Below are 16209 nucleotides of genomic sequence, written 5' to 3' on the forward strand. Positions count from 1 at the left end.
TTGTATAATTTCCATGTTATCACTGTAAAGCTACTTTGATATAATCTGTGTTGTAAAAAGAGCTGTATAAATCAGGGGGACTTGACTTGACACTACATTGAAAAATGGAGAACAGCATCCAGAGCTTGAGGTCACAGAAAAAAATTATATTGTAACTAATTTATAGTAAACTAATTTTGCAATTACGTAAAAAGTATAGTAATCCCAACTTAGTGTACTGCAAGTGTAGTATTGCATTAAATATTGTATAATATTGAGTCGATTCACAGGCTGAGGACCCAGCGCTGATCGCCTATGGCCAAACCTGCCAAACCATACGTTCTTAAATATTTTTTAAATTGTAAAGAAATTAAAAATCTATCTTTGACTGTTGAAAGAATTCCAGGTGCAATTCACTCTTTCATGGAGCATTATCATCGGCCAGCCGGAGTCTCTTCTCCTCAACACACACACACACACACACCAGGAACGGATGTGATGCTGCGTCTGAGAAGAACTGTTTGTTCTGAGCATCACTTCCCTCAAGGTCATGAGATCAAAGACTCATTTCTTCTCATCCTGACAACTGATCGCTTCTGAAAGTGAGACACTGAGGTCAGATTAACATTTCCGTTTGTTTTCATCCTAGATAAATTATCGTAAATGTTTTGCTCACATGCAACATGACATCAAACAAACTGTTGGCAGACATAAATGACAAGACACTTAAACTAAATTATATTTGTCACAGAACATCTAGCTCACGGTTAAAGAGCCATTAAATGATTAATAGGTTTGTTTTCCCTGCTGAGCAATTCAGTGCAATTGAGATGTTATTATAGGCAATGAGTTGATTAGCCAGGCAAGTTTTCTGTGTTAGTCTTACATGTATGATATGCTAAACAAGCATTAGAGGACGAAGACTGGCAGAAGACAAATCTAATCTCTTCAGAGACTCAAACGGGTCAGCAGAAGCGTGCCAAGATATTCAGAAGCTCTCGCACAAACGTAACGTGGCGGCTGCCATGATGATGTAAGCCAATGGTTTTATGTCCCTCAAAACAATGTAATGGCTAAAAGTCCAAGCTTATAGTACGAGTGTGTATCATGATGCTGTATTATTCAAGCTTTTAATGTGTCATTATATAACAACCATCTTACCGAAATCAAGCGTAGTTACAAGGTTTCAGACCAGCGAATGTCGGACATCTCTGTGTTTTGTTCGTCATTAGAGCAGTATTATATCACATTTTAACTGCATGTGCTTCTTTGAACAAATGCTAGCTATAAATCTGATTTAAGCATCAAAATGCATTTTAAAACATTTAGTAAATGAGGGAGCCACAAACTCTTTCTGTCATTTTACAGTATATTCCCCCACAACAAATTTGTTTCAAAGAAACCATATTCATCCTGAAACACCATTAGAAACAGCACAGCAAAGAAACGAAAATGCACATGACATACACATCTGTGAGGTTAAATTCCAGCAACATATCAATCAGACTATAGTGTGTACGTAAATCAGAGCCAGAGAGTCACAGAATGTCAGTCTTATCTGTTATTATGAAGTCCAGAGCTGCAATGACAATGATATCCCATGAAAAAGCAGTCCGTGAACAACCTCATAGTCCTTTCTGATGTCGCTGTAATCCAGAAATGAGTTCCTCAAAATGAATCTTTAGTCCATAGCAGTAATCAAACCATCAGCTCTTTACATCGGTCAGATGTGGTCTAATCCCCACCAGGTCCACAACGCTGATATAAACATGCATTAAGCAGTTAGAGAATAAGAAAAGTCCTTTTATAAACACACAAATTAACTACTGTTCATTATGTGCATTAAATCAAAGACATACATAAAGCAAAAGAAATTATAGCTCAGCCTCAATATACATGTGCACCCAAACTAAAATAACAGTTAACCAAACATTTCCCAACAAGGACTTTTCCAAAACACAGCCAGCAAGGCATGACGCATGATACCTTACAGTTCCAGTCCCAGTTCCCTACGCACTTCCCCTGCCGCCAGTGTGAAGAGCGTTCCACTTCGTGAAGTGGACGAGGGAAGGGTATATGGACATATATATGGATATATATATATATATATTGAGTAAAGAAAATCCAGTAAATTTTCAAACAACCAATTCTTTGTTTAACCTTGCATTGCAAACAACAAAAAGCAGCAAAAAAAAAGCATAGACAGTCTAAATGTTAGGTTTAGTCACAAGCTCTTTTTTCAATGTGACATTCTTTTTAATACGTGCGTAGAGAACTGTTAATCAGTGCATTTTAAATTCTAACTTTGGCCACCTCAGAAATGGACCAAACCATAGACATTACCTGAAGTAAATGGGCAGGAAATCAGCCCTCATTCGTGGACATGCATTGATTGCATGGATGGAGAAAGAACATAATGAAGGATATGTCTGAAATGGATGTGCACCGTTCAGTTGAATTATAAAGTTTACCCCAGTTTATCTGTCGATCAGATGTGTGTGAAAGTTGCAATCATTTAGTAGAGGAGCCACCCGCAATTGCAGATGTTACAGGATTTCTATTTCAATAATATCTGTTTTCAATAATAATGACTATAATGACTAACAATGAATATTGCAGCAATCAAACTGGGGATCTTTCAGGGAAATCAACCTGATGTCATTTGTCTATAGAGACTCATTACACTGGGATTGAAGGAAGTATTTTCACTCAGTAATGTGATCCCTTAGATCACAGGGAGCGAAAACAATGCTGTCTGAAGAGGATTCGACCAATGGGAGTGCATGGGCAAGGACAGGAAGTTCAGATTTAGAATCACAGCCGTTGTTATTGGCCAGGTTAACTTGCTCTTACATAGAATCTGACTGTATTTGACGAAGCTGGACAGGCATTGAATAAGAAATAATGGAAAGAAGAAGGGGACATGGTCATCAAATACTGTCCATGGCAAAAAAAATAAAACATTTAGTGTTGTAAGGAAGAAAATATGAATTCTGTCAAGGCACATTGATATACAGCAGTCTCATGATTAGGTTTCCAGGTCTCGCACGTCAGCACTGGAAATGACTGCTAGGAATGATCACTATCCTCTTTAATACCATCAGTGACATTTACAGAGTTCCAGCAGTGGCTGAGCCGCTTCATGGAGAGCGCTAATATACATTATACAGTGCACACACAGGGAAAAGGCACAGAGAGTCGCAGCTTGCACAGCCGAGATGGTAAAAAGAACATGGCAGAGCAGTCTTAAAGGAATAATTGGCCCAGCAATGACAATGCTGTCATCATATTTTGAATAATGAAATCATGAAATATTCTGATTAATGTTTTTTGTTTGTTTTTTGCCAATATAGCAAATGTCAAAGGGGTCCACATTTTTCTAACCTGAATGTTCATTAAAGGAGCTTTAAACATGCTTTTGAATAATGAATGATTAAATATTTAGAATAATATTTTCGATTGTTTGTTATTTACCTAAACAATGAATGTCAATGGGGTCCAAAGTTTTTATAACCTTAATGTTCTTTAATCCTTTAGTTTTTTTCCTAAAACATTTGATTTTTCCTAAAACGTCCTTCTTAATTTCAAAAGGCTATATCTTAAAAGGGATAAAAGATAGAGACTTTCCGTAAATTAGAGAAATATTAAGGATAACCCACAGTTTAGGGATTACATTTTCCCATCTAATTTGCATATTATGACATCATATGGTGGCAGCAATCTTGGATTATAGAATTTTCATGAAAATTCACATGTTTAAATGATAAAATGCAGCACTTCTTGCTTTTCTTCTTCTTCTTTGCTTTTCTTTATTATTTGGAAATATTACTGAGGACCCCCATGAAAACGAGATGTTTCATCTCATGGGGCTGATCCTCTAATAAATGTTTATAAATAAACAAATAAATCCCGGCTCGTTCCGCACAACACTAACACGCCTGCGATGAACACTCCGACCCCGAACAACACTTTACACTTTTTCTCTGGGATATTTCAGGAGTGTCTGAGACGACTGTTAAAGACACTCTCATGAAAGTCATTGGCCCAAGTCCTTTTTTATTATTCTGTCTTATGAAGTATGAAGCTGAAGTTTTGAATATGTAAGAACAGAATTCAGAATGGCACTGTGAGCAGGCTTTCAGAAAATGGTGTCATGTACAACGTTTGATGATTAACCCAGCGTGTGATTGACAGGGTTTCCTGACGTAGATCACACCAGTGTCAGGAAAAGCTGTCAGACACTCAAAAAAGAAAATATGGTATGCTTACTTTCTTTGGAGCCGATTTCTCATGGCACTGATGCTGTGGAGGAAAGACCAAACAAATCAATGTCTGCATCTCTGGAACTGAAACACTTTTATCAAACCCGGCTGGATGTTACATGACCTAGTTCAGCTCGGCAATCTCCTCAAAGGTTACAGCAGTCGCTCCAATCTCATCTCATTTCATACTTGAAACCTCAGCCGGCGATCTGTAAACCAGATGCATTTTATTCTCTGAAATAACATCTTACTGGGTGAGATGTGTGTGAGTGAAAATGAAGAAGTGGTGTGTCCCAGTAAACTGAAGACCAAAATAAAAGCGAAAATTGTCCATATTTAAGTTTTAAATTTAAACTTCTAAATTCTTCTAAAACCAATGGAGTCAATTCAAAGGTTCACATGATTTTATACAATCTTACAATATCATGTGACAATATCTATTCAAGTCCTGCATATTAAATCTATTTAATTACAGTGTTTTTTTATATAATTATTTTATTGCTAACAAGCATCGGCCATGAAACTTGCCGGAGAAAGCAGGCGAAGGCGAGGATCTAAATGCAGGATTTTTAATAAAGTAACAGAACTCACTGAACAAAACCACGAGGATCACAGAAACAGAAGCAACCATTACATGTACAACTACTGACAAAGTCACAAGGGAAACACAAGGGCTATAGATACACAGGGGCAAACAAGCTAAACAACAGGGCAAGCGGCGCTCCGCACACGCACATCAAGCACTGCGCGTAGGGGTGGCACCAAGTGCTTGGGGGGGCACCAAAAAATCTGGGTTGTGAAAAATCATCACAACAGGCTATTAGTATAAATAACTAAAATAAAATATGTCTAAAGCATATTAATATATATAAACAATACAAAAGTAATATAGGCCTAGACCAAATTAGTTGAGAAAAAGCTGAATCTCCTGTGCCAGTCTCCCTCTGGTGACCCCCCTTCCCCACCTCCCAGTGGTCTGTTCGATTATGCCTCAATCAATGTCAAATTTGGCAGACACCGACCTCAGACCTGGCCTCGAAAAGGCACCAGGAGTCGGGAAAAATGTAAAAGAAGAGAGAGCTGGATGATACTCGCGCGCCGCTTATATTTTTTATATTTTTTATTCTAAACGGTTTTAATTATTCTGATTTCTTTTGATTATTTTAATTTCTTCTATGTAAAGCACTTTGAATTGCCATTGTGTATGAAATGTGCTATATAAATAAACTTGCCTTGCCTTGCCTTGTTAGTTTTGCAGGCGCCCTTGCGTCGTGTACGCATGTCCAGGGGGGCGTCGCTAGTAGTGCAAATGATCCGGCATGTAGAATCTTTTATTTTAATGGAGGTCTGGTGATTTCTTCCCTGGGAAATTTTGAAACTTGGGCTGTTTGAAATGCAGTTAGTTTATTTGAGAAGAAAAGGAAGACCGCTCAGATACGTTTTTTCGTTGTTGATCTATGCAGATAATGCAATCATTGTCAAAAGGTTCATAGGCCAAGGCCCAAGGGCAACATCTGTTGGAGAAACTGCAATTAGAAACGAAAAAAAAATGTATGTATATTTTCATATTCACAGAGTTGTCAAATTATTAGGGCTGGGAAAAGATTAATCGCAACCAAAATAAAAGTTTGTGTCTACATGATATATGTGTGTGTGCTGTGTATAATTATTTTGTATATATAAATACACACACATATGCACGTATATATTTAAGAACTATTTGAATGTATATACTGTATATATTTATATATGATTTACAGTATATTACCAAGCATTTGTGCTTAGGGCACCCAAATGGCTAGCGCTGACGCTAAGGTAATGAGGAAACAAGATACACAGGGAGAAACTAATCAACATGAAAAACTACAAGACAGAAAACATCTTGACCTCTCTGAAGACAAGATGGCACCGAGCATGGCTGCTGCGTTACAAAATTGTAGTTTTTTGTTTGTTTGTTTATGGCTCTTATGTTTTTGTCTTGGATGTTGTCTGCCTTATTATGTATGACTAATCATTAACCTTTTTATGTAACGATTACACTTTTGGACATTGGTTCGGTAATCGCACACCGAAAACCGGACTTTCAATTCGTCAAAGTCGACCCGCTGTTTACAAACCTCAAATCGATCCCCGCTTCCCTGAATTCTACAGGCAAATGTTCAGTTTCTAGAGAACAAGCTCTGCGAGCTGAGAGGGAACTGGCAGTCATCATCACAGCTGTGTACATTCCCCACAAGCCGACACAGACCGGGCACTACAGGACTGTATAAGGGAATAAGCCAGCAGGAAACTGTGTAGCCTGAGGCTGCGATCATTGTGTCTGGGAACTTCAACAAAGCCAACTTCAAGAAAATAGCACCAATATAGCACCAACACATAAACTTCAACGCACGAGGGGATCGGATTTTGGATATTGCCGTTAAATCTACTTTCTTGTTTTGCATCATTCAAAGATGATAATATTCCTAAAAAATCTAAGATTAATGCAATCCTCCAGACTGAGGTGAAAACGGCCGTAAGAAGTCTCGGTTAGTCTAGTATAATTGGTCAGGTGCTGGCCAAAAAGATGTCTTTAGAGATTTTTTGAAAATGGATTAAGAATCAGCAGCACAAAATGAGATTGTGAGGTTATTCCTCCAGCTGGGAACGGTCCAGGAGAAGGTCTGTGAGAGTGATTTTGTGGCTCTTTAAGATGGAAATGGTAAGTTTCTGCCTCCAAGAGTGGAGAGAGGGAGGAGAGAGAGTGTCTAGTCGGTTTGTGGAGAGGAGGGATGCTTTGGGATGCTTCTTTGGAAAGGAGTTGCTTATTGAAAGCAAGGCAGTTCACTCGGCTTTGGAGCAGAGTGATGTTCTTCAGCCCGTTACAGAACGGATGGAAATGGTTTCACTCATTCAGAGCACGTGGGTCGACAACGACCGCTGTGCAGTATATCTGGAGACTGTCCTACGACACGCAGACATGAACTCCAGTGATGATAAAGCATTTTAGCTGCACTGAGGGAGGACTGAAGCTCCCACAAACTATTAGCTGGTGAAAAGTGTGTCAGCTTGGGGGGGCTCGTCTCTTAGCGTTTGATTTATCGCTGTTTAATTATGACTGTGTGTCTGCGCTCCAGGCAGAGGCTAATGTTTTTCTGTGGGAATAGTGAAATCCTTCCTGCATTGTTCTCAATAAATCAAAACTCAGTGGGTTGTTTTAAAAACAAGACAGAACACAGCAAGAAGTGTGTGAATTAAAAATACATCAGCAACTGATAAGCACACTGTACATGAATCAGTGTCCAGAGACACTCACGTGCCAGAATGATATTCTCAGCTGGATCCTCCTTTCTTCTTTCAGATTCCAGACCGGCCGCATCTGATGTTCCCTCTCCTTCTCGTCTCGGGGGGGTCCTGGCCTCGTATATCCCGCGCAGAGGCTCCTGATGTGGATGTTTAGGCACCAGAGGCTTTAATGTCCCCATTCATTGTGCCGTGAGGTAATCGATGGCACTCAGGGCCGCAGCTAATGTGATTTATGAGCCTATTTTTGCTGTTATGCTCCATGTACAAATTGTCTTTGGTGATGTAAATTTGCCATCTTCCTGCATTCTTGCTGACTCCAGGGCCGATTCACAAAACGGATGTAATTTATTTATGTTTTTTTCCCCTCTGGGCTCCAGGCACCTGCAAATCACATCAAAGACGGTTCACTTTATCTTCATTGCTTTGTGTTTCCCTCATCCATACTGTCATTAACAGTCACACATCACTCATATTACTGGCTGGGTTGAATGATAGAGCTATTAGGCTTGACATAAATAAACATGCAACACAAAAACCCCACTGTTCTTGTTAGTCTACAGCAAACATGACAGCTGTAAATAATCTAATGTATACAGAGAGAAATGTTAATCACAATTAAAAAAGCTCTGTGTTAAAGCAACACTGAAACACGCGGAGAACATCAGCATCTCTGTCGGGGGTTGTGCTGTTTTTAGGTTTCGTTTGCACTTTATTAACTTGCATTAGATCAGAGTACGCATCTTGAAGATGAAGTGAGCATTAAGTAATTAATAAATTGTTAATTAAGCTTACAGGTTTTCTGAATTGCTAAAACATTTAATCCCATTTTTGAACCAAAATCTCAATAGCCTAAACCAATTTGTTGAATAAATCACTTTTTCATTAAAAAATTAAACAAGTTCAGGCAGTTAGACACCGTTTACAAATCCCATGCACTCTTTTTGCAAAACTCAAAAATCAACTGAGGTGTCAGTTTTAGCAGGTCACGTTAGTCAAGCTCTCCTCAGTGATCCACGACTCCAATCACAGTCAAGTCAAGTCACCTTCGTTTATAAAGCGCTTTTAACAGTATAGAGTTTCACAGCAGCTTTACAGTGATAACAGGAGATTACAGTGACAGAGACTGTTTAGGCTTTACAGCCGTAACGGAACGGACCAGAGGAGAGACGTGCAGATCCAGTCGCAAGGCTTTATTCCAAAAACGTAGTCTTGGTACAGGCAAGGTCAATGAACAGCAGACAGGTATGGCAGAGGCATAGCACAGAGAAGTCCTAAGAGCAAGCATGGGTCGACGAGGTGCAAACAGAATCCGAAGGGCTAGGCTGAGGGAGAATCCAAGAAACACAGGCAGGGATCAAAACACGAAGGGCAAGGCAAGACTAGGGTTCAATGGAAGGCTCACTAAGTAGCTAACACTAGAGGAGTGTTCAACGCTGACAACACAGTCCATACAAACAATATCCGGCAACAGAGAGAGGACGTCCAAAGCTTATAAAGGGTGTGAGAGGGTGTGTGATGGTTCTCAAGTGTGAGCGTGATTAGTGGAATCAGCTGTGTGAATCGCCAGTGCAATGAATGATGGGGATTGTAGTGAAGTGCAAGAGTCCATGCCGTGAGTGGGAGACCTCTGGTGGTGAATGTCCGGAAGTGAATGGACCAGATACGTGACAACAGCAGATCTAGAATAGAGTTATTGTCCAGTTAAAGTTAGTTTTGATTGATTCACTTCCGTTGTGAAGATCATTAGTGATTACTTAACTTAGGGGTCGCTAACACGACACCGCTCGAACAGAAACTCTGAACGCGCTCATCCACACAGAACAGTGGCCGTGTCTCGACAACACACTCCCTGAAATAGGGTCGAAGGTGCAAACGATTATCTGTTATCTCTGCGCAAACTTCAAACCCACGAAACCGCAGACGGCGTGCACATGCGCATCACGTGCATCCCCAGTGCTTGAGCGAGCTCTTGACGCATTGTAGTTTTCACGTCTGTTGCGATCTCAAAATTCAGCATTTCCCATCTGAGTAAAGTTCAGTATGTCTTCCTCAGTCCGAGGCTTAAAAGTGTAAAGCTCCGATGTTTTCCTTTATCCCTGCTATATAAACAAGGCCCTAGTGAAATGGATGTCTTATCCATTTAGTGTAGACCAGTGGGTTTGTCTAAAGCCTATAGAAACCTGGGGAGTGGATCTGTTTGGCTTCTTCTGCCCTGGTTCTTCAGCGAGTCTTTAATGACCTGCGATGATACAGTGCCTGTCTGAAACCCAAAGGGAAGCCGCTGCACTCTGAGCTAAACCTTTAACCTTCGCTGCACACAGAGATAACTCTCTCACCTCCCAACAGACTGACGATCAATGAACGGCCTGACCAACGACAGGCCTTAAACCCCGAGTCCTGCATCGGCAGACTAAATGTCACACGGTCCCGTCTTGCTGCTCATTCTGACAGAGAAGACAGGAGGAGACCCTTAAAGCGGTCTGACACATCGATGTTGTTTTACATGACATTTAGGTTGTTCTAAAATAGAAAATAAATAAATGTAAATACGAACACAGAAAAATAGCTAAAAGTGTGTACAGTCAGAACTGATAAAAAAAAAAAAGCTGATTGTTTCCGGATAACCAGAGACTTGTTTGTTTTCACAGCTTTGTTTTCATGGACTGATAAAAACACTGTTTTTGAGCATTACTCATGGAAGTTACATAAAGCCAACCAATCAGATGAGAATTTACTACATTACAGATCATAAAAAAGATTGAATGTAAATCTCCTGCATTATAAAAGCGTTCAGCTAAGATTTGGCTGAGAATAGGCTGACCGGTTTGTACATGCTAACAATAACCCCGAGTCCTCTAAGAGACGGACGAGCATCAGCGGGCGACACACGGCACCGGGAGGAGGAACGGTTCAACACTGCACCCAAATATCACACACTCAGGAAATAATGGTGAACTTTAATCTTTCTTTAACTGAGGCGGAAGAACAACTCTCCTGAGCGGTTTACCAGAGAAAGCGTATCAATAATACTTCAACAATCAAGAGTATAATGAATAAAACGTGATGCTCTTATTAAAAGAGATTCTCAGCACATCATCTGAGAGTGAGCTAAATGCAATGCTCCAGCTAACGAGTCTTTTTAAAGCTCATCTTGGAAATATATGAATACCATGAAAGACATGCAAATGAGTTGATGAATTATGAATACAGTATTATGTGGGTGGACTGTGTGACTAGAGTAACTAAAACACTTCATTCTTTGACAGAATTACATCCCTTCTGTCTCGATAAAGAGATGCTGGGAAACATCACGGACATCATCTTCACTTGAGTCTGTTGTGTAACGGACGGCAGGAAAGATGAACGTATCCGAACACTTACTGTTAGTGTCGTCAAAAATGTTGATTTTTCTACACATATAGATACTGGAATATCTGAAACGGTTTCAATACTCGTTTCCCGCAGTATCGATACACCGATACCAGCAGCACTTCCTGATTCTCTCTGACCGCGAGTTAACACACACGCACACAAACGCACACACAAACACAAAACACAAGCACACACACAAACACACAAACACAAAAAACAAGCACACACACAAACACAAATTGATCACAGATCACACGTTGATGCCGGCGCGCATGATGGGATGTTAAATGAAATGATATAACAAACGAGCACAAGATTCCAGTCGGCCATAATGAGATGATTCGGTGTGGTTGTGAGATCTGGTCTCGTCTCTGGCCTTCATCTTTAAAAATGGAGATAAATTTGACCACAGTGATTACAGATGTGAAAGTTATTCTGCAGTATAATAAACTCCTGGACTTCATCGTGAGATGATCACATCAACATACTTTAACTGAAAAACATACTCCCCAAATTACAGGCAAAATGTCTGCATGTTTAATGAACTCTATTGATTTCAGACTGGCACAAAGTATTATTTTACAAACCTATAGAAGGTGGTTTAGGAAACTACCTCATTAAATCAATACACACTGAAAGTAAATGACAATGGAATTAAAACTAGCAAAAAAAAAACAACACAAAAAAATAAAAAAAAGTAAAACATGCTTTTCCAGGAGCATAGAGACACAACGCTGACATTTTTCAACATTTCTACATCAACGATCCAGCATTGAGACTGGAACGATCTGGTCTAACTCAAATCAAGTCTGCTCTATATATATGAATAAATCATGCAAGGCAGAATCAGTCAAATGTTTAGAAATAAATGAATGGCCAGCATTCTGGAAGCATTTATAAGTCATTGACACCCCTATAGTATTCAAGCTGTGAGCAGAGGATCACTAACATCTCCTGACCCCATCACACCATTCTCTTCATTGGTGCCTTCATTTTATTGTGTGTATTTGTGTGTTACAATGCTTTAGCAATGCTTTTCATCCTTTTTTTGCCAAGCCAAATAACGCTATTTGAATCTGAATCAGAGAGAGAGAGAGAGTTGAAGGAGCCACATTGTGTCAGTGTCTGAGGAGAGCAGGCAGAGGGAGAAGCAAGCGCACACACACACACCTCATTAACACACATGGAGACATAGAGAGAGAGAGAGAGAGAGAGAGAGAGAGAGGATTCCTTGCTCATACCGCCAGCACTCCTGGTTTTCCCGATGCAGCACGTCGAGGCTCAGATCTGCAGAAGAGTGTGTGTGCGCCAGAGAAGAGTAGATCCACAGCTGACGGATCAGAGGACGAGCGGTCTGGACACACTCAATCCCTCGGCATCTGCATTCACAGGACAAAGAACCACACACACACACACACACACACACACGAAGCATGGAGGCGATCACCAGCACACACACCAGCGGTTTCAGGCTACAGTAAGTGGATTTACATCTAAAATAATTTACCTGCTCTAGCTGCAAGTTTTTAGTCTGAAGCCAAAAAGTGATTTTAGCTTTAGTCAGCTTTCCCCCCCGAGACGACCACAGAGCCTTTTCTGCACTCCAAACTTCAGTGGATTACATCCGAGGCATTTGGGATTTTTTTAGGGGCTGTAATTTGCAAAGACATGCTGGACCGCAGGATACAACACGACCAGGGAAGAACTGTGCGTGTTTGCTGTCACTTTTCATATGGATTACAGCACTAATCTGTTCACATCGAGCACACACACACACACACGAGGACGGTCCACAGCTCGTCGTTATCATGAACTTCACACAGAGGAGAAAGTAAAGTAGGTGTCCAGTCGGTTTCTTTGAAATGCCTCCTCTGAGAGTACATTAAATGCATCTGTGTCTGGCTGATGGCCACAAAATAGATCTTTTTAATGCAGTTCTAATGAAGATTCTGAAACAGTGGCCAAAACACCGTCAGACTAGAGATTTCTGAAGATTGTACCTGAACATGATAACGGTTTGTGCATGTTGGTGATTGAACTGGATTTGTTTGTGTCCAGCAGTGGAGCCTAGACCTCGGCCATGGGAGTAAGAAGAGTCTGAGCGCTCCCAGTCTCCCCAGTGCTCTCGAGGAGTCTCCCAGAACCGGCTCACGATGGTGCCGCCTCCTCCCACCAACAAGCCCCACGTCTGCTTGTCCACCATCATCATCATGAGCAGCATGGCTCTGATGGACGCCTACCTCGTGGAGCAGAACCAGGGCCCGCGCAAGATCGGCATCTGCATCATGGTGACGGTGGGCGAGCTGTGCTTCCTCATCGTGCTGAGATACGTGGCGGTGTGGGTGGGCGCTGAGGTGAGGACGGCAAAACGGGGGTACGCCATGATACTTTGGTTCCTTTACATTTTCGTCTTGGAGATTAAGGTGTATTTTGTCTACCAGAACTACAAGGCTGACCGGAAAAGCCTGGATGCCTTGGCCCGGAAAGCCCTGACGCTCCTGCTGTCCGTCTGCGTTCCCGTGCTGTTCGTGATTCTGGTCGCGATCGACCACATGGATTACGTGAAGGCTTTCAAGAAGAAGGAGGAGATCAGAAACCGCTTGTTCTGGGTGGTGGTGGATCTGTTGGATGTTTTGGACATCCAGGCCAACCTGTGGGAGCCGCAAAAGAAAGGGCTTCCTCTGTGGGTGGAAGGACTGATGTTCTTCTACTGTTATATTCTTCTGTTAGTGCTGCCCTGCGTGTCTCTGAGCGAGATCAGCATGCAAGGCATCAACATCAGTCCTCACAAGATGATGCTCTACCCCATTCTGAGTTTGGTCACCATTAACGTTGTCACTCTCTTCATCCGTGGAGGGAATATGCTCCTCTATAAGGACAACAGAGTGTCTGGGATACTTATGGCCAAGAACATCCTAGCCCTGGTTCTGAAGACGTGCAGCTTTGTACAGTACCGGAAACAGTTGCAGAGCGCCCCCCCGGGGTTTGGAGTGGAATTACAGAAGAACTCTGTGCCGTCTGCTCGATCTGTGCAGGCGGCTCCTCAGGGAGTGTTACAGGAGCAAACGCCGCTACCGGAGGTCACCACGTGTGAGCATACGTGACCTGCGATCTGGGGACTGCAGCTGCGAGGACACAACCTCTCTGATGAAACAATGTGGATGTATGCGACTGTGTACCGTCATCTCAATGAGAAATACAATTGGAGCATCATGGAATAAAGGCAGTCTATAATTGCATAATTCAAAACTTTCTTTCTTATATATATTTGAAAGCATACTATTCCACCTTTCTTAATACGCCAATGTTCAAACTCCAGCCTTTCTTCATGGCAGTGATCTGGGGTCGGGTTGGGCTGGGTTTGGTCCAGTTGGCCTCTTCTGGTAGATGTCATGAGGGTCTGCGGGCAAGCAACACATAAATCACAAATATTTCATTGTAATACAGTAGAAGTTTCACAAGTGACTGGTTGTTTTTGGAGGCTCCTGACTTGCATTGGTCCTGTCTGCAGTCTTTGCCGTCGCAGCTCAAGATCACCAATAAAGGGTTTGGGACTGCTCTGAACGCGGGGGAAAATGATTGGGCATACTACAGTAGTTACTTAATAAAATGATTGGGCATTTTGCTGTACTGCTATAGCACAGCCGAATACGATAGGAAACCATTTCAAACGTAGTCTGATCATATTTTGTGTAGTAAGTCTAAAAGTCACTTTGAATTACTGTTAGTTTGAGAGGATCAATGTGTCTGTCCCATAAAATCAAAGTTTCCTCATTGAATCAAACACATTACAAGATTTATAGAGATCTATTTTTAGAGGTTTGTGATAAGACGAAAGAAACGATTGTGATTCATTTGGGATTGTGAAAAATCAAAAACTTTAGGTCACTATTCCTCCAAGCCAATAGGCATGTTTAAAACAGCAACATAAAGACGCATAAGAACAAAACCCCATTAATGCAACAAACAGCCTTTCAGTAGAAAAGGGGGGAAGATTGTTATTCTGTGATGCTTTGATTAAGAATTGTGTGTATTTGAGTGGTTGTGTGTGTTTGTCAAAGCTTGTTTCACTCAGGTCAAACACTAAAGTTACTGATTAGACTGCAGATCGAGAATGTCTCGCATCCTAACTCTCATGAGGGCTTTTAATTAAACCGCATTACAAAGAGAAAATGACCAATGATTTTCCTCTCTTCATTTTAATCTCCAATTAGTGGCTATCTAATTGCAAATGTAGTTCCTCATTGCCAAAACCATTTATCTGAAAATGCTCTGGAACAGCTTGTCGCTGCGGTAGTTAGTCACGTGATCAATGGATGAAGACAAAACTCTAGTTGTATGCAAGATGATGTTTTAATTTGATCATGTTTGATGTTGGTTCTGAATTAACAGTGAATGTACTGCTGTGAGAAACTTCAACAGGCTAGTCGTGTGATGAAGAAACAAACCTGTTACTTCCTGCATTTGCTTACCGGACACACGAAATGAAAGAAACGGACAGAGATTCACTTCCTGGGAAAACTGAAGCATCTCAGAATGCTGTGATAAAGACGCATTGTTTTATTTGTGTTTAACATTATTAAGTAAATGGGGTCAATTTTGACTGCATATTGAATTTAAACATTGGATTTTATTCATAAAGGTTTGGCGTTGACTTCTTGTTTTTAGCTAGTGTTTTTTTATTCTGCAGCATTAGTGTGTTTGTGTGTCCTCTTCATCATTCCCAGGAAAGCAGGTGGTAATATTCTCAGGTTATATTTGTAACCATTAAAACGAACGATGACTGAGACGTCTCATTGATGTTGTGTGGAACTGCATGGCTTGAACACAAATAGTCAAAACTTTTCTATACCATTTGTTGTGTTATTTTTAATGTTCAATTTTACATGCAGTAATATTGTGAAATATTATTAAAAATGAAAAGAACTGTCTTCTTTGTGAATATATTGTAAAATGCAATTTATTCCTCTGAACAAAGCTGAATATTTCACAATATTACAGTTTTTGCTGTATTTTTAATCAAATCAATGCAGCCTCAGTGAGCAGAAGAGACTTTCAAAAACATTAAATTATAATGTTTCCAAAGGTAACTAACCAGACGAGGCCGCCACCTTTTCTGAACTGATGTAATGTAAACAAGTTTGGACAATATTATTTTTAATATTTACATTAGGGCTTTGAAAGTAGCGCAGGAGTCCCATGGTGCACGAGATGAGATCAGATATGAAGTTTCTCTGCTCAGATCAAAATTCATTTTCAGTAAGAATGACACGTCTGTGTCGGATATGATGGCGCTCTGAACACTATTCAC

The 16209-nt window shown here is 40.8% G+C and overlaps 1 protein-coding gene and 1 long non-coding RNA gene across 3 annotated transcripts; one reads left to right on the forward strand and one right to left on the reverse strand.

Annotated features, from left to right (window-relative positions):
- Positions 1–1105: 1105 nt before the first annotated feature.
- LOC120460610 (uncharacterized) lies at positions 1106–12274 on the reverse strand. Its single transcript, XR_005617988.2, has 3 exons — positions 12140–12274; positions 7537–7907; positions 1106–4450 (listed from the first exon to the last, which is right to left on the reverse strand). It is a non-coding gene; the product is annotated as an uncharacterized LOC120460610 (long non-coding RNA).
- A 26-nt stretch (positions 12275–12300) lies between these two features.
- Positions 12301–15692, forward strand: LOC120460608 (transmembrane protein 121). Of its 2 annotated transcripts, none has more exons than XM_039648454.2 (2): positions 12301–12375; positions 12957–15692. In XM_039648454.2, the coding sequence occupies exon 2, from the start codon at positions 13052–13054 to the stop codon at positions 14000–14002; it is 951 nt and encodes a 316-aa protein (XP_039504388.2). In that variant the 5' UTR covers positions 12301–12375; positions 12957–13051; the 3' UTR covers positions 14003–15692. The 2 variants fall into 2 exon arrangements, with proteins under 2 accessions (XP_039504388.2, XP_039504385.2); XM_039648451.2 differs by having other exon boundaries at positions 12315–12734.
- The last annotated feature ends 517 nt before the right edge of the window (positions 15693–16209 follow it).

This window comes from Pimephales promelas, chromosome 11 (assembly GCF_988280905.1).
Source record: "Pimephales promelas chromosome 11, fPimPro1.hap1.1, whole genome shotgun sequence".
NCBI lineage: Eukaryota > Metazoa > Chordata > Actinopteri > Cypriniformes > Leuciscidae > Pimephales > Pimephales promelas.

Excerpts from the sequence above, each read along its gene's own strand:
- LOC120460608 (XM_039648454.2), top strand. The coding sequence starts at position 13,052 with ATGGTGCCGCCTCCTCCCACCAACAAGCCCCACGTCTGCTTGTCCACC.